We start from the raw sequence: 25,217 nt of genomic DNA, 5'->3' as shown, positions 1-25,217 counted from the left end.
AAGTCCAAAGTCAACACAGCCATCTACCAGGAGATTTTAGAGCACTTCATGCTTCTATCTGCTGACGAGCTTTTTGGAGATGCTGATTTCCTTTTCCAGCAGGACTTAGCACCTACCCACAGTGCCAAAACTACTACCAAATGGTTTGCTGACCATGATATTACTGTGTTTGATTGGCCAGCCAACTTGCCTGACCTGAACCCCATAGAGAATCTATGGGGTATTGTCAAGAGGAAGATGAGAAACACCCGACCCAAAAATACAGATACGCTGAAGGCCACGATCAAAGCAACCTAGGCTTCAATAACACCTCAGCAGTGCCACAGACTGATCACCTCCATGCCACACCGCATTGATATAGTAATTCATGGTAAAGGAGCCCCAACCAAGTATTGAGTGTATAAATGAATATACTTTTCATAAGTTGGACATTTCTGTATTGTAAATCCTTTTTTTGATTCATCTTAGGGAATATTCTAATAATTTGAGATACTGGATTTCTGATTTTCATGAGCTATAAGCCATAATCATCAAAATTAAAACAAAAAAGGCTTTAAATATTTCACTTTACGTGTAATGAATATAGAATGCAGTGATTCATTTTGCTCCTAATGACTGAGTCAAACTGACTCACCACATATTAAATCAGTGAGTCAAAAATTTCCAGAGTGAGTCAAAATTACAATACACACTTTGAAAACAAAAAACACAATAGTTATCACTGTTCACACTTAAATCATTTAATTCCAACATGTGAACAATTGTGTGAGCTATTCATCTAAGCTAACAATAACAATTTTCAGAATAAAAAAAAGAAAAAGTATGGAATTAAACAGAATATCCCCCCATCTCATCACTTTCATACCTGAGCCACGTGTAGGTTGCCATCCATTTCCTGTTGAATTTACGTTTTATTTTCAACTTTGTTACCCCAGGTTTCCCAGCATCACTTTGAGTCTCACTCTCCGTTTCAGTCTTGTCCGCTGTATCATCGTCAATCATAGTCGAGTCTGTGCTTGACGTACTTGCTCCCGGACCCCACAAAGAAATCAATTTGCTTTGCACTTTCATGTGTTTATTTGGCATGATTTTCACATTAAATGCGTTTTCAAATGTACTGCAGTAGCGTTGTTAATGTAAACACTCCTTATCGTTAACCGATGCTACTTCCGCCTAGTGTTTCTGTTAACTCGATCTCGATTGGTCAGTCTTTTTATATCATCCAATGAAAAATTTTCTACTATTAATTCATATTTCCTAAATTTCTAAACCTTTTTACTGAATACCATAGCAAAACTTTAACTGAATTTCCCATTTGATAGGCGCCAGAGGTGGGACAAAGTCACTAATGTGCAAGTCACAAGTAAGTCTCAAGTCCAAGTCAAGTCACAAGTCAAGGCACTTTTGACCAAGTCAAGTCCAAGTCCTACCCAAGTCAAGTCCAAGTCTCATTTTTTTCCAAGTCCCTAACAAGTCACCATTTATTCTACAGGCAATCAACACATTTTTGATCACAAATGTATTACCTCTCCACACTGCAGTGTATGTCCTCCTTTGCCAGTCACCTTGGATAAAAATGTCTGCTAAATGTAATGTAATGTCAATGATTGATAGAGTCAGCACAAGTAACTACAGTACACCCATTCTTTTCCGTTTTAAAATGTTTTAGAGCTTGTGCCCCAAGACAATCAAAGAATCTCAGAGGAGACAATGATTAGTTAGTTCACGTTAGTAAAGCATCCTAAATTTTCAGTGAGTTTAGTTTGAGTGAGTCAGTGTACATCTGAGGCTAAGGGTGTGAGAATGAGTGAAAGTATGACCATTTCCTTAAATTTTTTATTGGAAAATTAGTGAGAAATTAAAACAAAATTCTAAACAAAACTAGTACTGGTACTGTGTAACAAAAATCATTTTCTTTTCATTTCATTCATGTCATTTTTCACATAAAAATGCTTTTCATGTGCATTTTAAGACATGAAACTCAAAGTCCAAGCTAACAGATGATCTGTGTACTTTTAGAATCAAAGAATGGTTTTCCTTCTGAAGTTAGGCACTGTCCCAACATACAACATGACATGCCTTTAACACAATACAACGTGACTTGAGTACGTTTGTGTGTGTGAGAGAGACCAACTAACTGACAAAAAATTCCGGAAATATCTGTTCTCCACTACTGAGAGAGGGATGTTGCATCCAATGACCAAATCTGTTAGTATTGAATTTGTGATGGCTTTTTGTTGTGGGTGGGTAGCATTGTACTGTGTATCTTTTGCAGTAAGGAATCCAGAAATGGACGGCTGCTCTGTCTCACTTGGGATGATCTTGTTCTTCAGATATTCTGCAAATCTAAACAAGAAAAAAAAAATGTAAAATTAGTAGGCCTACTTGTTTTCTGTTTTTAATCATGTAGACATTAACATGTTTTTATCATTTTCAATATCAAAGTCTGAGTTCATTTAATCTGAACATATTTGTTTATACACGGTATAATGTTTAATACAAGCCAGCCAGGATGTTCCCTTAAGCAGTTTAGCTAGACCACAATGCATTCACTAAGCACTCGCTAAAATACCGGTAGCCTCAGTAAACACAGAACATTGTGACGATGTAGCCAGAATCAGAGTCCTCTAGGGCTCTGGCCAGAATGTGAGAATGAAGCCCTGGCAACATTCTAGAGAGCCGTATAATAAAGTAGAATAAACAGTTGTTGTGAATTTCAGAATGTTCAGCGGAATCCTCCAGATCCAAGTTGCGTGCTTTTGGCGAATTTGGTTTCTCGCGTCGGAGTAGGCTACACTCCGATCTGTCGGGATGTACTGCGCTATAAAACGTCAGCTGAGCTTACATTTTACATAGCCCAAATGACTCATTATTCACATTGCCTACATGACACCAGAGAGAGGAAGAGAATAGAATTGAATGTCTCTGATGACACGTAATCCCAGCACTAATAACACACATCGCACAGCGTCCACGACTTGGTGCAGTACGTAGCAAACAGTTAAACGCCTGGTTTAACTTGCATTGCTAGTCATCTCGTCTCAGTGGTTTAAATGCCTTTCATGACAAGCACTGATTTTCTCATTGCAAAGAGCGAACTTCTGTTTTACATACTTAGTTTGCAGCCTGGGTAACTGTTTATTTGATTCACGTTTTATCCTTTGCTGTCCGGTTCTTATCATAAGTCTGTGTCGTTCTGACCAGAGCCTTTATAACAATCTTGTAAACGTTCTCTGCTCTGACCAAATCACCACCTTCTGGCTATGCCTTCCCAATGTGTGTTAACTGGTAGCCTAGCCCACATAATCTAACACTAGACTGAACACAAAAGCAATCCAATAAAAAAAATCTACTTCACTATTTTACATTCAGCAAAGCAAAACAAATCCTTGACAGCGTTAATATATTAACACATTCCACTTCTAGCCACCAACTAGCCTGTACAGATTCTTGCTAGCTGTAGCCTAGCTTTGTTACTTACTTTTCCTTATGCAGCCTCAGGTGACGAGCGAAGTTTGATGTGGTTGACTGGCTGTCCGAAATTGTGGCTCCACATGTTCTGCACGTAGCAATGCGTTTGCCATCTGTATTGGAGTATTCTTTAAATCCAAAGGAAATTACGCGGGGAATCATGTTGTTATCCGTCCGTTCATCATTCAGCGTCCTCGTTGCCCATCACCGTTTGGTTTTTCATTTGAACCAGTTGAAGTGCTTGAGTGACACCTAGTGCTAGTGGATGGAGCTGCCGTAGCCTAGGACAAGGAGCTACACCGCATTCAAATAATAACGAGTGTACTTGGATTCAAAATCGAGGGGGGGAAAAAAATAATATTTATACCTGATACGCCAAGTCATTGCAAGCTAAAACTGTCAAGTCCAAGTCAAGTCTCGAGTCAACAGCGTGCAAGTCCGAGTCGAGTTGCAAGTCATTCCTCATCTAGGGATTTCAAGTCTCAAGTCATCAAAATGGTGACTCGAGTCTGACTCAAGTCCAAGTCACATGACTCGAGTCCACATGTCTGATAGGCGCTATTCATATGTTTGGTAAGTAGAAACAAATTTAGATCGATCTTTTATTACCGCAAAGAAATGCTTTGGCAAACATAAATTTTATCGATTAGTACGAGAGAGCTATTTTCACTTGCTTCAAATCGAGGCTGGAAAGGATTTGCATATGCCGAAGCTTTCCAGCCAATGAAATTGCCGACACGTTGCTGACGGAATTAAACGAAGCTAAATATAGGCCCGCCAAGTAAAAAAGACTATAGTAGTCAATAAATGAAGCATTATAACAACAGTTCAGTCATGTTGAACGAGAAAAATATAGCGTCATTAGGACCTTGCCACTCGGAACAACCTCGAGCTACATCCCTTCGCTCTATATCCTGAATGAAGAGAAGTAACTCGAGGATGTTCCGAGTGCGACCTTGCGTCAAAAATACGCACCACAAGCAAAACATCTGCGTCATTTATTTTAAAATTGCGTAAAATACGCATGACGCAGGGCAAAATGAATCACTGAGAATGTATGAAAGTTTTTACCTTTTTGAATTAAATTATGAAAAAAGGGAACTTTTTCATGGTATTCTAATTTTTTGAGATGCACTAGTAGATCTAGTAGACGACTAATAGACTGCCACGTTTCAGTCTAAATATCTTTTTTTTTTTTTTTTTTTTTGCTGTAAAACTGAGTGTAAGCCTTACATTCATCACATAGAAAATTGACAGGCTAACGAAACCTACTTCACAATTCCCGCATTTCTGCTGCCTTGTCCAGCTTCCGCATCTCATCTTGTACATGCAAGTCAAAATCAAGAAAGTCTGCTTTTGTTGCGAGCTTACATTCTGGTCTTTCTTCCAGCTCTTTCCACAATGCGGCGCACTCTTTGAATTTTTTGAAAATCTTTTCACCGAAAGGAAGAACTTTTACCATGTGAATTCCTTGTGTGCGTGTAAAAAAAAAAAAATGCGGAAAATTTTCCTTCGGAATCATCTGCTTCTGATGACCTTGACGGCATGTAGGTCATCATGCTGTGCTGTGCTGGGGTGAAGATGTGCGAACGTAAGGAGACACATAATTGGTTGTAGAAAGCAGCACAATAGGGAATCATGACGAGACGTGCGTTTTGATTGGGTAATATTTCTCATGAGTTCTCAACTTTTTTTCGTTTTTCTGTTATGTGCAAGTTTCACAGTTTAGGAGTTTTGTATGATTATCAGAATGTACTTTTATACAATAAAATGATGCAGTCATAATGAAAATATTTTTTGTCAAACAGTGGTCACATAAAAGCACAATTTTTGGATTCAGCATGCAATCTAGAACCCCAGGCTTCCTCGTGTGATGTCAAATCCCGACCTCACTAATACTCTTGTGGCTGAATGGATAAATTCACTCAGCCACACTCCAAAATCTAAAAATAATTCCCAGAGGAGTGGAGGTTATTATAATAGTAAAGGGGGACTAAATCTATAATGGAATGGTCAAAAGGGTGTGATGGTCAGGCGTCCACAAACCTTTGGCCCTGTAGTGTATGTGTGCTTGGTGCCCTGTGATGGAGTCCCATCTAAAGTACATTCCCGTTTCACACCCAGTGTTCCTGGGATAAGCTCCAAATCCACCACGGCCCTGATGAGAATAAGCACTTAGTAAAAATGAATCTCAGACCAGCTTCATCCATCTGCAGTTCTAACAGGACAAACAATCTACAGAGATGTACACGTTACTATAACACCAAGCAACATTATTGTGCTTGTTGTAGGGTGGTAATTAGTAAGTAGTGTGATGATGACGTGGGTTATAAGACGGGCGACACCTTTGCTATGCTATGAACACAACACCATAAATCTGTCAGAGGTACTGGTCATGTGATAAGCTCCTTTAATTGTCCTTGGTATTGTTCTTGTTTGGCTTTTTGAATTCCACCAATGCTTTGTTTCGACTTGCAGTTTTGACAAGCTGGCAGGTACTTTGATTAGTGTTTATCTGTGCTGCAGGTGTCTTGCTGCGAAGTCCTCCCTCATCATGGTGTATGGTTTTGCTCAATAACTGGGTGTGTGTGCATCCACATTATCATTAGACACTCTGGATGGTATATTGCATCGGATTTCTAAGAGTATGTTGTGAGCATCAGGGCTTTCCCCAGAAAAAAATATCAGAGCGATGCTACTGATGCGGAGCCGAGCCCGTAAGCTACAGCCCAGCTGCTTGGGGAGGTCTGAGGACATGCTGCCCTGGAAAATTTTTAAATTAGAGACTTCAAATGGTGCATTCTGGTGGCATGTAGGGCTGGTTTAGGCACAATTCAACATTGATTTGCTGTTTTTTTTTTTTTACCTTGTCAAATATCCAAGGGGCAAAATTTAAAGGGCAAAATTAGATTTGAAATGAAAACACTGGAAACGGTCAATTCAGAGAAATATATAAAGTGTGTGTGTGTGTGTGTGTTATTTACCAGCTGGGAGGTCCGTATCGTGAAATACCATGACCGAGGTCTTGAAAGTACTTACCGAGGTCATGGTATTTCACCATACAGACTGACCTTAAGCTGGTAAATAATATATATATTTTTTACCAAATTCTAATAGAAAACGAGAGCACCCTAAAGGGAAAACCGAGCCGAGCCGCCATTTTGAATCCTCATTCACGGCTGTAATGCAAATGGCTTCCCCCTCGGTGTACAAGTTCACTTCCATGGCAGGAAAAAAAACTACATTTTGCTGCCTATGTAGTCCCCTATTTATACAAAATTGAGTCATTCAGGATTCAGCCATGTTTTTGCTCGGCGTTAGCAAGAGTTATAGATTTTTAACTTTCTCCTGAAATGTTTTATTTCTTCTTCCTCAGGGTAGTAAAACTCACTTTCGCTGTGAACACTGTCCTTATCACTATCCATGCTGTAAAATTAATGCTATTATACTGAGAAATGCTGGCAAAAATTTATAAGATTTTTGATAGTCTTATAAATAAATCTTATTAAAGGATAAATGTTGACAAAAAAACGCTACTATGTTTGTTGTGAACGAGCGAGTCACCAGAGGTCCATAACCGGGGTCCGTATCATAGGATACGGACCCGCTCGCCAGCCAATCAGAGCGCAGGATTTGATGGAAACCGGACCGTGAAAAAATTAATTTTATTGCACAACAAAAAATGCATCATATTGAACAACATAGCAACTGAAATTAGAATATTAACAGTACAGCCGTCAACTACAGACCTGCAACCCAACAGACAAAAGTCACACGCAAAAGCCTGCAGTATAGCACCAGGAACAGAATCGAAGTCAAATCACGCAACAGCGCCATGTGATGACCAGCGCCTAGAACGTGGTTTTATGTGTGGTTGCGAATGTCAGTCAGTGCACGCAGCAAAACCCTTTTTCACTTCTGGGTTGAGTACCAGGATAGTCTAGACCTATATATTACAATATCTTTCTATTTCTTAGTTACTACTCATGTTCAGAGGGGAGTAGGAGATATTTAGGTGCAGAAAGTACTCTGCATTGTTCAATTTATGGTATTGATTCATTTGATGTCGCACAGCGCGGCGGAGCGCCACATATCCGCGCTTTGAATGAACGAATGAACCCTTTATTATCACTAGTCACAAGTACCAGCGAAATTGACCATCAACCTGTCCTTACACACAATTGACAGAGGGGGAGTAGACAGGACAGGAAGATGGGGATGAAAAGAAAAAAATACAGAGTAATATGAGGAGAGGGGAGGAGAAAAAAGCAACCCCCACACTATGCTCCTATGAGGAGTACAGTGTGGGAACATTAAAAAAACACCTCAGCACATAAGCACAAAATAACACAAGTACACTTTACAGCATGAAAACTCGGGACTTGAGGGGGGGAGGGGGGCGATCAGGGGTGAGGGGAGGAGGTAGAGGTAACCCAGCACAAGCAAGCAGCCGTCCGCTCCTGCAGCCATGATGGCACTGGTCACGCACCTGCTTGTCACGCTGGGGGTAAAAGCGGTGACCGCAGGAAGCGGGGGAAGGAATACGAGAGCGTCTCACAGCAGTGACCTTCAGGGGGAGATGTTGTCCCAGCAATGGCCTTGGCCGAGGCCAGTGCTGTCTGAGGGAGCCGAAAGCAGATAAGATTGGGATTGTTTGGTCTTGGGGCGAGTAGACACATTCTTTTACACGACCACTCTGTCTGTCCATTCTGGTCTCAGAATCAATCCATTTCCTTTGCAAAGCCGAAAGCTTCTCCATGATGTCATTCATGTTGCGGTTCAAGTTCTGAATAGCCACAGTCTGAGTGCCGACAGCTCTGCCCACCGCTTCAATCATGTCGGGCAGCTTTATGGGGCTTTGAACAGCTGTCACCGTTGTCTGATTTCCTCGATAAACCAGGGCAATGCCTAATCCAATCAGCAAAAGTCCTGTAATCATGGTTCCGAATAGGTAGATGTCTTCAATGTCCTCCACAGTAAAACCTTCCGACAGGACAGGCGGGTTCCCCCGAACCCAGGCTTCTCGTCGAGAAACTGTGTCAATTTTGTTAGGAGACCAGTTTATCAGTTCCATGATTTTTTTAGTTTAGCGAGCAGTGCGGAGAGAGTCTCTCAAAAGTATAGACAGACGAGATGAGACAAAGAAGCACAAGCAGGGAAAAAAGGGAGAGTAGAGCAGAGGAAAAGCTTTGGGGAAAGCCCTGAGCATGTTGTTTGTTTCTCTCGTTGCAGCTCAGATTCAGTGTTCTTGGGAAGACTATGGGTTTGTGATCCCCTTATTTCCTCCATTCCAATCCAGAGGGCCATGAGCCAGCCCAGCCCCTGGCTGCAGTATGAGCCTCCGCACTGTAGGGGGTGCTCTGTTCACCTCCCTGCGCCCTAACCTGTTTGTGAGCAACAGCAACAGAAGCGGTGTTGGTGGAGGGAGCCGCTGGGGCTCTCTCTCTCTGAAACCCGTGTCTTCCTTGCTGCACACCATGGTACCTCCAGGTTACACCACGCTGCAAGAAGAACGATTGGCCATGGTGGAACTGAGCTCACCCAAGCCAGAGACGCACCAGAACGGCTTTCACCGTGAAGGCCGTCGCCTGTCTGAACGTTCTGGAGATGGCCGGTACGGTGAGACGGAGCCCATGCTACCTGACAGCCGGCTCTCAGGAGACGAGGTCGATGAGGAAGAGGACAGTGAAGAAGAAGGCCAGAAACCGGCCACACAAAACATGCCCAAGGAGTCACCCCTGGCCATGGCTCTGCAGATTCTGGTGCCGTTCCTGCTGGCTGGCTTTGGCACTGTGTCGGCTGGCATGGTCTTGGACATAGTGCAGGTGAGTCTCATGCTTCATCACATCAGAATGTAAAAAAAGTACCTTTAGTTGAATAACATCAATCTTAACAAGGAATTAAGAAAATAATTACTTTTTAAGTTCATGTTCAGCAATTTTTATTCATAATGTATTTTTAAATTCCTCCACCGTGCTTAGAGCTGAAAGCAAGGGTAGGAATTGAAATAGGAGACATAAGAAAAGAAAGAGAGGTACGGAGAAGGATAAATAAACAAGTTAAATGAAGGAGAATGAGAACATGTGAAGGGGAGAGAAGAGAATGTTGGAGGGAAAAGGAAACAGGAAGGGCAATAAAGAAAGAGAGAATGAAAGTGACATGAATAAGTGAGAACGGTTGCTGTCGTGTGTGCACCTTCATGTGTGGGAGTTTAAAGTGAAGCTGCTGATTGGTTGGCTATAAATAAGATGATGACATCACAGGTGTCAGTAATATAAACATGCAGATCTATAATTTTTTTGTTATTTTTATTGTTGAGCGGAAAAGTTTGCATAACTTTAGGACTAAAAGGGGAAAAAAATACACACCTTCTATGCCACAACACATTTAGCTTCACTTCCTTCAGTGTTCTTTCACAATCACAACTGATGCTGTAAAGATACACAACAGAATTGTTCTTACTTCTAAAGCCAAGGCAACCGAAGCAGCGCTGCGTTATTTTGAGAACATTTTTGAACATACTCAGACTTTTGAAACATGCAAAGTGAAATAATCTGGATTATTCTATCCACATTTACTGGATATGAGCAATTGCACACTCTGATTGGCTGCTCTACTACTAGGCTATCAGTTCCTATACCATGAGTAGAGAAAAACAAAATGGCGGCGCGTGTTGCTGAACCTACTGAGGACGAAATAAAAACTACTCGAAAACAAAACCCCCAAAAATACAAAAAAAGCAACAAAATATGGAATTTGATAGTAAAAATGTATCACTTTTTTTAAGAATTATTATAGCATTTTTCACAAATTGCTCCTTTCATTTCGCTGGTTTGTTTACATTCCAAGCGGAAATGATTTTGTCACACGTTTTGTATAAAGTTTTTATTTATCAGATTGGCAAAAAATAAAAATTATGTTTCTCAAAAATCCAATGAACTTGGATAGAATAAAACAGTTGTTCCACTCAGTCTCGTCATACATGACTTATAGCCAACTCGGTGCTACACACCTCATCGGCTATCAGCTCATGTATGACTCGATTTTGTGGAATAACTGTTAAATATCATGAGAGCAATATGTAACCTCACAGACAGAAATCTTTAATAGGTCTCAGCCTGAGGGCAAGTGCTCACGTGTCTGCTGGGTGCAAACTGACCTCACATTCCGTATCATAAACCTGAAGAAACTGTAACAAACTTGTTTACAAAGTGGTGCCTGAAGTCTGAAACCAGAAACGCAACACTAAGTAAATTATACAGGGAAAATAATAATATTCGGCTTGACTGCACTAGCGTTGACCTTCGCTAACACTACACCAGCTGGAAGGTAACTGGACTGCCGCGCTAACAGCACCAAGTTGCGGGTAAGCTAGTGTTGGCCTTTGCTAATGCTGCTGCTCATTGCTACACCAGCTGGAATGTAACTGGACTGCCGTGCTAACAGCACCGAGTCATGGGTAAGCTAGCATTGGCCTTCAAGAATGCTGATGTGAAGAGTGTGTATGTATAATAATAAATAATAATATTGGCTGGCTTTTTTTCATGGTCTATCAGATATATTCCATTCAGCTACTCATCTTTGACTCATTCAATATCATGCTAGCAGAATGGAATATATCTGATGCATCACAAAAAACAGCCAGCCAATATTATTACCTCCGCCAAGGAGGTTATGTTTTCGGTAGCGTTGGTTTGTCTGTTAGCAACATTACGGAAAAAGTTATGAACGGATTGCTTTGAAATTTTTTCCAGAGGTGTGACTGGGCACAAGTAACAATCCATTAAATTTTGGCGGTGATCCGGATCACCTTCTGGATCCCGGAATTTTTTATTTAAAGGATTCTTGGCGGAGGTCTGCGTTCTCAGAGTGCTTTTCTAGTCTAATTATGTCACTCAGATTCGCGATGTATTTCGTATGGAAAATGAGTTTTTCAACACAAGAAGAGAAACTTCATATCTTCAAGCCAACGTGTGATTTTTTTTTTTTCTTTTTATTGTATAGACACATTCACAGACAAAGTACCCAAATTTATCAAAACAATTCATCGATTTCCTCACGAGGGAAGATATTGGAAAATGTTTCTTGATGTCCCAGATGTAGCTCATATGAAAAATGAGTGGCATATTTACCAGTAAAACACTCGTGTCCATATAATGTGTTTGTTTGACAATTTATAGTTAGTTAATGTGATGAAACATCTGCAAAACAAGTTAGTTCCTGTTTTCACTTGGGTCATGCACACTATTAAAAAAAAAAAAAAAGAAAAAAAAAACAGTATCTCACAAGCCTTTTCTTCCTCTTTCAAGGTTAATAAGACCAAAAAACCCCAAACAAAAATCTCTGAGAAACCACAAAGTACTTCATCTTGAAGACTTTCCAGTGGTGGAAAATTGTTACATAAATATAGATGCAAGCAAATGAGCAATTTATTGCCTCTCTCTCTCTCTCTCTCTCTCTCTCTCTCGTGCAGCACTGGGATGCCTTCAAGCATGTGACGGAGATCTTCATCCTGGTCCCTGCTCTCCTGGGTCTGAAAGGAAACCTGGAAATGACACTAGCCTCCAGACTTTCCACAGCGGTCAGTGTCTAGATCTTGGTGTCGTGTGTCAAACACCACCCCACCCCCCACACCCTTGGCAGCTCAGTTACTTTATACTCCCTTCACGCAATGTGCGCAGAGTGAAGCTCCATAGTTAAGAGAATACGATAATGCATCGACCAGATTTTTGATGGCTTTTGTGATCGTATGATGTGCTTACATGTACCCCCACAGGGAACCCGCTGGTAAGTGCAAGGCAACGTATCTCCTAAACACTTGACCACCAGACAACAAAATTTCTCTCTTTATTTGCATAAAATAGATGGAGTTTTTATCCAGCACTTATTTTTGATTTGCTTTTTAAAAAATAACGCGGGATTATTTACTAACACATTTTACACTCATCGGGAACTCCACTTTTAGGCAGTTCCTTAAAAAAAAAATTGCATTACACTGGTATCTGTCCTTACTCCTTTACAGAACAGTGATAGTGGTTTCTTTTTAATCCTTACACACAAGCACCATAAGTAAATTATCTATCTATCTATCTATCTATCTATCTATCTATCTATCTATCTATCTATCTATCTATCTATCTATCTATCTATCTATCTATCTATCTATCTATCTATGTAGTAAAGTTGAATCTTGGCATCGGTATGATCTGATATCCACCAGTTGATTATTGTCAGTGTTTAACCTTGACGTGTCATGTGATCACCAGTGTGTGCGATACTTTGCAAGTCATGACACAGTCAGTGTGTGTAGCAATATGTGAGGAATAAAACACGAGGATGTGGTGGTGTGATGAAGCTGATACAAAGTGGAGTTACTGCAACTCCAGTGAGGTTGATTGCGTTCCTAACTGCACATCCTGAAGTCTTTTATACTCCTCTTATATTACAGTAGTTTGCAAAGTACATTCTTATTTAATTGTTAATGAATGACACTTTGTACTTTTCCAAACTTGCAAAATTTAATCTACTCCTTCCAGAAACTTTCACCATATCAACAATTACACATTTAAAAAAAAATTCTTTATGGGGATAAGTCTTTCTGTAAGCTGTTGCTATGGAAATGATGTTTAAGACCAAGCACATTAATATGCTGTTTTCGTTAATGACCGAATGGATGATTCCCCCCCCCCCCCCCCCCCCCCACACACACACACGCATTTTGTGCAGCACTAGTGCATACAGAGTTGGTGGTGTATGTTTGTCATGTTGGTTTTTGTCTGAGAGCCTATTTTAAAAGGACAAATGGCTGCGTGTGTAGGCTGTTGCTAGTTTTAAACAGTCCGAGTCTTATTACCAGTACGTCCCTGTTGTCGCAGGTGTTCATTTGGCTCCTGGCATAGTCAAAGCCAGTCACGTATCCTTAGACACACACCGACGCCTTGCACAGGTGTGTAATTGGGTGTGTCCTTTCTTTAGAGCTCTGTCAGGATGCGAGATGTTTACCAAACATGTACTGTATATGTTTAGATGACGACTGATAGAGCTTTCATGCGATTTAAAGTCTGTACAAATCTAGATGGAATATTTATTAAAAGCATTCATACGTTTGTCTCGTCTCGTCTTGTCTTCTCCCGCTTATCCAGTCCCGGGTCGCGGAGGCAGCAGTCTGAGCATGGAAGCCCAAACTTCCCTTTCCCCAGACACCTCAGCCAGCTCCTCGGGAAGAACACCGAGGCGTTCCCAGGCCAGCCGAGAGACATAGTCCCTCCAGCGTGTCCTGGGTCTTCCCTGGGGCCTCTTCCCGGGGGGACATGCCTGGAGCACCTCCCCAGGGAGGCATTCAGGAGGCATCCGAAAGAGATGCCTGAGCCACCTCAGCTGATTCCTCTCGATGTGGAGGAGCAGCGGCTCTACTCCGAGCTCCTCCCGAGTGACTGTGCTTCTCACCCTATCTCTAAAGGAGCGCCCAGCCACCCTGCGAAGGAAACTCATTTTGGCCGCTTGTATCCGCGATCTTGTTCTTTTGGTCATTACCCAAAGCTCATGACCATAGGTGAGAGTCGGAACGTAGATCGACCGGTAAATTGAGAGCTTCGCCTTTTGGCTCAGCTCCTTCTTCACCACGACGGACCGGTAAAGCGACCGCATCACTGTGGAAGCCGCACCGATCCGCCTGTCGATCTCACGCGCTATCCTTCCCTCACTCGTGAACAAGATCCCAAGGTTTGGGATCGACCGATATGTTTTTTTTTTTTCAGGGCTGATACCGATTATTATGGAATTGGGATGCCGATAACCGATATGTGCAACCGATAAATGTAAACATTTATAATTCACATGAAATTAAACATAGAGCACACTGACACAGACCTTCATATCCATGAAATGTATGTTTAATTGTAAAATTGAACATGAAATTTTGTGCAGGGAGATGCCAGCAGCATTTGTACAATAAAGTCAAACATTAGTTAGAATAAAATGTGAGATAAAATAAAATATTCACCAATAAAAAAAATAAATCACTCCCTACTATATTACAGCTCACCATTTTCAGTGGAAAATAAATGAAAATACACTCTGGATTCTTTTACACTAAGAACTAAGTAAGACTTACCAACTTCAAGTAGTTTTTAAATCACAAATCAAGTGTAGGGAGCTGCCTGCAGCATTTTTTAAAAAGTAAAATCAAACACAAAGTAGGCGATCACTCCCTATTATGTAACAACAAGTAACCATCTACATTCTAATGCTTTTAATGCCCAAGCCTAATATTCCCGATTTAGGAGGATTATATTGTAGTGAAAGAAGCACAGTTGCTCTGCATGTTGTCCACTGAGGCGGGTTCTGTTAGGAGAATCACTTGCGAGGAGAATCACTTGTGCAAGAATTATAAATACTAGTGGAGTACATTACAGCGCAATGTGAAGTAGCATAAGAACATTTAAGTCAAGAGCAGAGATGGGACCAAGTCACACATGTGCAAGTCTCAAGTAAGTCTCAAGTCTTAACCTTTAAGTCCCAAGTCTTTTTTGTCTTGGGCAAGTCAAGTCAAGTCACAGGCTATGTCAAATCAAGTCAAGTCCTATAATAAGTCAAGTCAAGTCCAAGTCAAGTCACCTTAGGCGTATTGGCATAATTTTAGCAGCAGAATATGAATTTAATACATTGAAAAGGCAATACATAAGTAAATGTCAGTAAACATCCCTGGCACATGTGCCCAACCTGTTAAATATTTGCATTTTAAATACTCATGTTCTGTAAAATACATCATGGAATAAAACAAAACAGTAATAATGTCACAAAGTTATTTATTGATGGCAAAATTGATTGCAAGATTGAAAGCCAACTAAGTTTCTCACATTGTCATCAGCCAACAAGAAAAATAAACAGAGAATTGGCATTCTGTTATGTGCGTAGTTAAAAGAGGGTAGGACGACACCTTGGGTTAACAGGGGCATGAGCTCCTCCAATCTCTAATCACGTCAGATGAGATGATTATTATTAATAAGATGCACGTGGAGAAACCTGAAGTGACTTCGATGTATGTTTGCGCCAGTAAAAAAAAAAAACCCAAAGGATAGAGAAATGTGTCAGACATAATTTAGGTCTCAAAAAGAAGACCTGTTCGCCCGTGCAAAAGTGACATCATCTTACCCCATATGACAAGCTACAGAGGTGTGTGCAAAAGCGCTCTCTCCCTCTCCGAGGCTGCCTCAGCCTGTGCGGAGCGGGGACATATAGAACGACTTTGGCGCGGGAGTCTTGGTTCCCGCTATAATAGATTGTTACGAAAATAAATGTTAAATGAAATATGCATCCCGCACATTCCTTTCCACAGGAACTTTGCTCACAACGTTTCGGTCGTGGCTAACGCACTGTCCTCCTTACCACAAGTGCAACGTTTCGGGAACAATACGGAAAGGACAGTGCGCGGGATTCATCTTTCCTTGAACAATTACCCAGAGACTTTTTAAATTACCTCACTGGGAAATATCCAATGCACCTGTTCAGTTACAGAGTTGTGCTCTCTAAATTGTAGTCATTCAAACCATTGTTTTGGCGGCCTGGTAGCCTGATATACTAAATGTAAAATCATGGTTTGGATGACTGCACCATTTATTTTCGTAACGCTGTGTTACAGCGGGAACCGAGACTCCCGCGCACAGTCAGCCTATTTTGCAGAGTTTAGTATTGCTGCTAGCCTGTATTCAAACAGCGAGTGGCATGCCGGTGAATCCAAATCGTGGCGTTTTTTTCAATAGTGCATGATAGGCAGTGGGACGGAGTTTTCTTTTCTTTTTTGATCGGGTAGTGTGACGAAAAAAATGTGCAGGTTGCTGCACTGCTATTTCAAACGGCTATGATAAACTCCCCTGCCTCTATGCCCTATGGACAGTCTGGCTAATGTACACGAACACACTTACACGAATTTGTACTTCTCATGAACGTGTACATGTTCACAAGCTGACCATCAGCTTAATCCTGAAACAGAACAACAGGGTAGGAAGCTGCTTATGTTATTCAGCATCACGACTGCAAAGTGCACAATCAACTTACTACTACTGATATACAATATCATTAAACTTGACGTAACTACATTGCTTACCAGCATTCACATAAGAATTTCACAATAATAAACTGAATCCCTAGCTACATCTGCAACGGCTAAAATCCTCCTACCGCTCACTCTCATGGCTAACATTGGCTAACGAGGAGTTTAGCTGCTATCACCAAATAACAACACATTAATAAACTTACTGGGCAGAATGGATCTTCAAATGCCAGACGAAATTGGAGGTCGTGGTCTGGCTGTCAGAAATCGTCACGTTGCAAATCTTGCACTGCGACGTTCGTCGTTTACCTTCTAGGCAGTACCCCTTGAAGCCGAAAGTGATTACTCTTGGGATGGCTGACATGATGATATGATGTGAAATCTGTGAACACATCGTGGCATGGGGCGTGGAATATATAGCCCACGCAGAGAGCATGCCTGATGGACAGGGCAGTGACAACGCAACGGCAGTGCAATCAAAATTACTGAAGTACTGTATGTGCATATTACATTTTATTTTCACAATAAAAACACGATGGAAATAACACTCAAGTCACTTAAGTCATCATGTGTCAAGTCCCGAGTCTTAAACTTCCAAGTCCGAGTCAAGTCTCAAGTATTTTCATGTTTTGTCAAGTCAAGTCACAAGTCATGAAAACAGTGACTCGAGTCCAAGTCCCCAAGTCTCAAGTCCCCACCTCTGGTCAAGAGTTTAATTGATGTATTTCGTTCATTGCCGTTTATCCAAGCAAGTGTGCATCCACGACACAATTAATTACTGAGCCCACAACAAGCGTCCTGACAAACTCCCTACAGTATTACATAGCCTACTAGCACCATATCACACCTGGCTTGTTTAAATGTTCAAATAGCGCTTTATAAAGTTACCTAACATATACAAGTGCAATGCGCTTTTTGAGCACGAGTCACGTCATGAAGTTTACTCATCACCATAACAAATAGCCAGTAGGCTTGCGCTAGCCTACAGAACACAAACACTACATTTTATTTCGTCTTCCCTTGACCCACCTCTCTGTATGGCTGTCATTCTACTGTTCGAGTAGAACTACTGACACATTCACAACGTTTCCAGAGGGGATTTAAAAATGACTGCAGCCTACGTTATACTGGGGACTGCTTACTATGGACAACATTACATGTAGTTTCAGCGAGACTAGTTGGTTGTAGGCTAATTCAAGTGCTTCCTTCCGTAAGCTAAGTTTGCCTGGCTACACAGATGCAAATGGACAATTTTAACAAGTAGTAGATGAAGAATGTAAACATATAATGATGATGTGCTTTTGCAACTTGTGTGTTTGTGACTACTTGCTTCAAAAGCAGCGTGTCCTTACCTTGAAGTGGGATCTGCTTCTGCCCGAGTGCCCATACGGCCGTCTTGAAACAGTTCACAGCGTTTAGCTACGTGTGTTGATTGGCTGTATCCCTTGTGCCGCTTCTGCCCGAGTGCCCATACGACCGTCTTGAAACAGTTCACAGCGTTTAGCTACGTGTGTTGATTGGCTGTATCCCTTGTGCTGCTTCTGCCCGAGTGCCCGTACGGCCGCCTTGAAACAGTTCACAGCGTTTAGCTACACGTGTCGATTGGCTATATCTCTTGTGCCAAACAAATCAGATGTTGTGGTGGGCGGGACCGTGTTCTTGAACTCAGAGAGGCAAGTGCAGGAAAGGACGTGCAGTGACAGTCGCGTTAGGAACGAAATGGCTGCAAAAAGGCATGTTATCGGCATATTGGTGGAAATTATGGCCGATACCGATAACCCTAAAAATGCAGAATATCGGCCCGATTTATCGGCCAGGCCGATTATCGGTCGACCCCTACCCTAGATACTTAAACTCCTCCACTTGAGGCAGGACTTCTCCACCAACCTGGAGAGGGCAAGCCACCCTTTTCCGGTCGAGAACCATGGCCTCAGACTTGGAGGTGCTGATTCTCATCCCAGCTACTTCACACTCGACTGCAAACCGCCCCAGTACATGCTGAAGGTCCTGGTTTGAAGAAGCCAACAGGACAACATCATCTGCAAAAAGCAGAGATGAAATCCTGTGGTTCTCAAACAGGATTCCTTCCGGCCCCTGGCTGCGCCTAGAAATTCTGTCCATAAAAATTATGAACAGAACCGGTGACAAAGGGCAGCCCTGCCGGAGTCCAACATGCACTGGGAACAGGTCTGACTTACTGCCGGCAATGCGAACCAGACTCCTGCTCCGTTCGTACAGGGACTGGACAGCCCTTAGCAAAGAGCCCCGAAGCACCCCCCACAGAATACCACGAGGGACACAGTCGAATGCCTTCTCCAGATTCACAAAGTACATGTGGACTGGTTGGGCAAACTCCCATGAACCCTCAAGCACCCTATGAAGGGTATAGAGCTGGTCCAGTGTTCTGTGACCAGGACGAAAACCGCATTGTTCCTCCTGGATCCGAGGTTCGACTATTGGCTGAATTCTCCTCTCCAGTACCCTGGAGTAAACCTTCCCTGGGAGGCTGAGAAGGGTGATTGCCTTGCCACCAAAGAGCTTGCTAACCACCTCAGTGACTTCAGCTTGGGTAGTGGACGAGTCCACCCCTGAGTCATCAGCCTCCGCTTCCTCAATGGAAGACGTGACGGTGGGATTGAGGAGATCCTCGAAGTATTCCTTCCACCGCCCAACCATGTCCCCAGTCAAGGTCAACAGCTCCCCACCCGCACTGTAAACAGTGTTGGCAGAGTACTGTTTCCCCTTCCTGAGGCGCCGGACGGTTTGCCAGAATTTCTTCGAGGCTGACCGATAGTCCTCCTCCATGGACTCACCGAACTCCTCCCAGTTCCTAGTTTTTGCCTCCGCAACTGCCCGAGCTGTGGCACGCCTGGCCTGCCGATACCCATCAGCTGCCTCAGGAGTCCTGGAGGCCAACATGGCCCGATAGGACTCCTTCAGCTTGACGACATCCCTTACTTCCGGTGTCCACCACCGGGTTCGGGGATTGCCGCCACGACAGGCACCGGAGACCTTGCAGCCACAGCTCCGAACAGCTGCGTCGACAATGGAGGCAGAGAACATGGTCCACTCAGACTCAATGTCCCCCGCCTCCCTCAGAAGCTGGGAGAAGCTCTCTTGGAGGTGGGAGTTAAAGACCTCCCCAACAGAGTGCTCAGCCAGATGTTCCCAGCAGACCCTCGCCATACGTTTGGGCCTGCCAGGTCTGTCCGACTTCCTCCTCCGCCAGCAGATCCAACTCGCCACCAGTGATCAGTTGACAGCTCAGCCCCTCTCTTCACCCGAGTGTCCAAGACATAGGGCCGGAGGTCCGATGAAACGACAAAGTCTATCATCGACCTCCAACCTAAGGTGTCCTGGTGCCACGTGCACTTATGGGCACCCCATGCTCGAACATGGTGTTCGTTATGGACAAACCGTGACTAGCACAGAAGTCCAATAACAAAACACCACTCGGGTTCAGATCGGGGAGGCCGTTCCTCCCAATCACTGCCCTCCAGGTGTCACTGTCGTCGCCCACGTGAGCATTGAAGTCCCCCAGTAGAACAATGGAGTCCCCAGTCTGAGCACCTCTCAGTACCTCTCCCAGGGACTCCAAGAAGGCCGGATACTCTATACTGCTATTTGGGCTGTAGGCACAAACAACAGCAAGAGCCCTCTCCCTGATCCGAAGGCACAGAGAGGCAACCCTCTCATTCACTGAGGTAAACTCCAACACATGGCGGCTGAGCTGGGGAGCCATAAGCAAGCCCACACCAGCCCGCCGCCGCTCACCATGGGCGACTCCAGAGAAGTGGAGAGTCTAGCCACTCTCGAGGAGCTGGGTTCCGGAGTCCAAGCTGTGCGTGGAGGTGAGCCCGACTATCTCTAGCCAGTACCTCTCAACTTCCGGCACAAGCTCGCCCCCCCCCCCCCCCCCCCCCCCCCCCCAGCGAAGTGACATTCAATGTCCCAACAGCTAGCCGCTGTGTTTGGGGATCAGGTCGTCGAGGCCCCTGCCTTCGACTGCCGCCCAATCCACACTGCACCAGCCCTCTACGGCTACCTCTGTGGGTGGTGAACCCACAGGAGGTTGGGCCCACGTCACTGCTTCGGGCTGAGCCTGGCCGGGCCCCGTGGGCAAAGGCCCGGCCACCAAGCGTTCGCATACGAGCCCCAACTCCAGGCCTGGCTCCAGGGTGGGGCCCCGGACGCGCCATAGCGGGCGACGTCACGGTCCTTGATTGAGTGTTATCCATAAGGGGTTTTGGTGAACTGCTCTTGGTCTGGCCCGTCACCTAGGACCTGTCTGCCTTGGGAAACCCTAACAGGGGCGTAATGCCCCCCGACAACATATCTCCTAGGATCATTCAAGCGTACAAACCCCTCCACCACAATAAGGTGACAGTTCTAGGAGGGGTCATACATTTGTAAATAATAAATACTTTAAATTATTGTTTTTAACAGTAGATTTTAGCTTGCTTTTTTTCCGTGAGTTGATATAAAAGAAGGCTTTCTTGTGTGTGTCCGTATTTAGGAAAATAACAATTTGGATGTGATTTATGTATAAACTGGTATTGTTTCTGTCCAAACACAGGAAGAGACGGTCTGTAGAAAGTCAGATTTTCTCATGTGAAGCTAATTGTTTGTTTAATACGGCTCATGTGTATTTGCAGGTCCACTCTGAGAACGAAGGCATAATTTGGCATCTTACCATGCACGCAGACTGATTGCAAACATTTTTGGCCATTTCTAGAGACTTCTGTCTTGAATTTGCTGATGCAAGACTTCTGTAGGTTTTTTTTTTTTTTTTTCCCTCTCATATCTCCAGCTCCCATCTGCAGCAGCAGCTTAGAGAGTAGGTGGGGTGTCACCCCCAGTGTGTGTGAAATAGCTTGTGTTTTCCTGCTGAATCTGTCATTCACACTCAAGGTGAGACAGCAAACAAACACAGCAGTGTAGAAGCTCTGGCCTTCTGTTTTCTCCTCACACAGCTGCCACTACCACAGTCCCAGCCCTGCTACTCTTTCTTTTACAGAGTTAGCCTGTGACCTTTATTTTCTCCTGTTTTTCTTATGAGCACACACTGACTAAGTTTGTGGTTTGATCATTATGTACTAGACAGATGAATGATTTACTGTCTTTTCCCTACTCAGACCTCATGGTACGTACTCAGGATTTTGGGCAAATATCCTAGTTCCAGAACCGGGTTTCTTACAATCTCTTGTGTATTTACAGAACGCTGCCACAGTCTGCACTTAGCCCTGACGTCGTTAAAATTTCATCCTCTTTTCTTCTCTTCTTTCTTTTTAACATTTTTTTATTTTTTCTCACATGGTATCCACGTAAATCGCTTTATGCAGTCAAATTAGTTTTGAATCAGTCCAATATAATAAATATTAGCTCTGAATTAATATATTTTTCTCTTTTGAATATATTTCAGTCCTGGCAAAATTGGAGCATTTTAAACACCTTTTTTTTTTTTTTTTTTTTTTTTATTGAAGGAAAAAAATGATTTTATTTTATTGAAAGATGCCCTACCTCTACATTTCAGTAAAACATTACTGGGAAAAGTTTAAAGAATTATAAATGTATGGGAATGGGAAATGAGTTCTCACTTGGATTATCAGCATCATTCACATCACCCTCTGTCTTATCACCGGAGTTAAGTCATTCATGGTGCTTAAACATGAGCCTCATCGTCATCTTTTCATGCTAAAATCGGTGGGGAAATCTCATCTCATCTCATTATCTCTAGCCGCTTTATCCTTCTACAGGGTCGCAGGCAAGCTGGAGCCTATCCCAGCTGACTACGGGCGAAAGGCGGGGTACACCCTGGACAAGTCGCCAGGTCATCACAGGGCTGACACATAGACACAGACAACCATTCACACTCACATTCACACCTACGGTCAATTTAGAGTCACCAGTTAACCTAACCTGCATGTCTTTGGACTGTGGGGGAAACCGGAGCACCCGGAGGAAACCCACGCGGACACGGGGAGAACATGCAAACTCCACACAGAAAGGCCCTCGCCGGCCCCGGGGCTCGAACCCAGGACCTTCTTGCTGTGAGGCGACAGCGCTAACCACTACACCACCGTGCCGCCGGTGGGGAAATCATCGCTGATTAATTCACTCACTTTTTAAATGAAAGCATTTTTATTAGGTAATTTTAAACATATTAAAACAGTCTGCTACATAGTGCACAAGTGCTCTTCTCTATGATGACTGTGACAGAGTAGCGGCATCTCGGACAAGTTTGACAGTCAGTATCTGAGTGATTTAGAGTTATGTCCATTTTGCATATTAATAAATATCCAACAACATGATCAAAGCCTGACGTTCACTCTGTGGGGAAATCGCAAGATTACAATGCATATCAAATAAAAATATTTCCATGTCACTTTGGCAAAATATACAGTATCAGTCAAAGTTTGGACACGCCTTCTAATTCAATGGTTTTTCTTTATTTTTTAAATTATTTTCTACATTGTTGAAGGCATCAAAACTATGAAATAACATATGGAATTATGTATTAAGCAAAAAAAGTACATACTAAGCAAAATATTTCAGATTCTTTAAAGTATCCAGTGTTTACCTTGATGACGCTTTGTACACTATTGGTGTTATCTTAACCAGCTTCATGAGGTCGTCACCTGGAATGCTTTTCAATTAACAGGTGTGCCTCATCAAAAGTTAATTAGCGAACGAGTTTCTTGCCGCCTTAAAGCATTTGAGATCAAACAGTAAATAATAAAAATATAGTAAATAGCCCTGTTCCACAACTAGTAATACATATTATGTGAAGAACCGAAAAACTAAGTAAAGAGAAACAACATCCATCATTACTTTTAGTCATGAAGTGGCTTATAATTAATAAAAATAAAGAAAACTCATTGAATTACAAGGTGTGTCCAAATTCCCCTGTTTCTTATGTGTATAAATCCAGTAGTTCCCAGTTATTCTGTCATTCTGTTCATGGTCATCACTGACCCACTTTGGTTGTATTATCGCTTAAGGGATCTTTTTGACCTCTCCTCCCCTTCTTTTTTTTTTTTGTGTTGATTTTGGACTGTTGGTTAAGATAAAAAATCTTGCACTTTGTGCTCAAAGATGTGAGAGCAGCACTAAACAGCACATTAAAAATACACTCCATTGCAGTTTCTTTTCTAACTTCTTTTTTAATTAAAAAAAATCATTCAATTAACAGAAATCAAAATACGTCAGGAAAAATGTAACATTTGGATAAAATATGTAACGTATAAGGTTCTATTGTGTAAATTAAAAAGAGCAAAACTACATTGTGTCATGAATTGTGAACCATTTGTTTATTAAAAAGAAGTTGGCTTCAATACAACTGGAGAGACCTCGGTACATTTAAACGCTTGTTAAAATAATTTTCACAACTTCACATAGTCCACATTTTGGCCCATTTATAGATATTTAATTCTGTTCTTCACTGATTTAAACAAACTCCAGACGACTCTTTGGAGATCTCGCCAGTCTGTGAGGGTTCTAGTGAACATGTAAAAAGAGAAAGTGATTGAGGTGCATTTCTAACAGTTCTTAGATCTGCCTGTTTTGCCACTGATTCTGTGCACTGAGAAATATTTTTGTGCATACAATCAGGGATCCAATGAAACGAGAGTGTATTTGAAATGGTGTGTTCATGTGCTCATGGGTTGTGGTTTTGTTTTTTCTTTCCCCTACTGCCTCGTAAGGTGAATGTTGGGAAAATGGACTCGCCCATAGAGAAGTGGAACCTCATCATCGGTAACTTGGCACTAAAACAGGTAAGACTGAACTACTGGTTTTATATATATATATATATATATATATATATATATATATATATATATATATATATATATATATAAAATTAATTTATTTATTTAAACTTACTGAACACACTAGAGCCAGTGACTCAGGCTTGGATAAACAATTTGGCCATCACTGATCAGTGATGAAGAAGACTAAGATGAAAGCTTTTCCGTAGTTACACTGTATGATGTATAATCTATGAAACCTAACTTACAAAAAGTCCTGTTTTTATAAATTACAATTTCATCTTTTTTTCTTAAGGGTTTGAAAATATTGGCACTCCTCTATTAATGATTAAATGCACCTTGGGGATATGTGATTTGTCTTCATGATCATCCCCATGTCTTCAGGTCCAAGCTACAGTGGTAGGGTTTCTGGCAGCAGTGGCGGCGATTATTCTTGGCTGGATCCCTGAAGGAAAGTTCCAGATGAGTCATGCTGTGCTGCTCTGCTCCAGCAGCGTGGCCACGGCCTTCATCGCCTCCCTGCTGCAAGGTATGTCTCGGTGGAGTACTGAAACGGTCGTGTAAATGGATTAAATGAACAGTTTTCAAATTTAAATGGATTTCAATTAAAGGTGCAATCAACATCTGCAGCTTCAGTAGAGTCTGAGAAAAAAAGTCAGAGGAAAAACTCCAGGTTCTGTGAGCAAGAGACTTTGGGTTTTGGTTTGTCTGTTGTTTTTTTTTGTTTGTTTGTTTGTTCCCCCCCAATTTGGTTCCTATCCACCAGCCAACTCTCCACTATCAAACCACTACCACCAGGCTAACATGTGCTTCCTCTGAGATACATGACATCTTTTTAAACTGCTGCTCATGCTGCATAACAGACTCGGAAGAAAGAGCTGTCTACCCTCTTCTGCATACATGAGCTCACAGATGGCTTGTGTCAC

The 25,217-nt window shown here is 42.4% G+C and overlaps 1 protein-coding gene across 2 annotated transcripts in view; it reads left to right on the top strand.

The window, feature by feature from the left end:
* Positions 1 to 25,217, top strand: part of slc41a2b (solute carrier family 41 member 2b) — a 71,650-nt gene that overhangs the window by 10,247 nt on the left and 36,186 nt on the right. For both annotated transcript variants that reach the window (XM_060903400.1, XM_060903401.1), the window contains exons 2-5: positions 8,704 to 9,296; positions 11,945 to 12,052; positions 24,226 to 24,297; positions 24,676 to 24,820. In XM_060903400.1, the coding sequence (XP_060759383.1) occupies positions 8,805 to 9,296; positions 11,945 to 12,052; positions 24,226 to 24,297; positions 24,676 to 24,820 (817 nt within the window). In that variant the 5' untranslated portion in view covers positions 8,704 to 8,804. The remainder of the gene's footprint in view (positions 1 to 8,703; positions 9,297 to 11,944; positions 12,053 to 24,225; positions 24,298 to 24,675; positions 24,821 to 25,217) is intronic.

Source organism: Neoarius graeffei, chromosome 21 (assembly GCF_027579695.1).
Source record: "Neoarius graeffei isolate fNeoGra1 chromosome 21, fNeoGra1.pri, whole genome shotgun sequence".
Taxonomy (NCBI): Eukaryota; Metazoa; Chordata; class Actinopteri; order Siluriformes; family Ariidae; genus Neoarius; species Neoarius graeffei.
The sequence above is the reverse complement of the archived record's forward strand: the minus strand, read 5'-3'. Positions and strand labels throughout refer to the sequence as shown.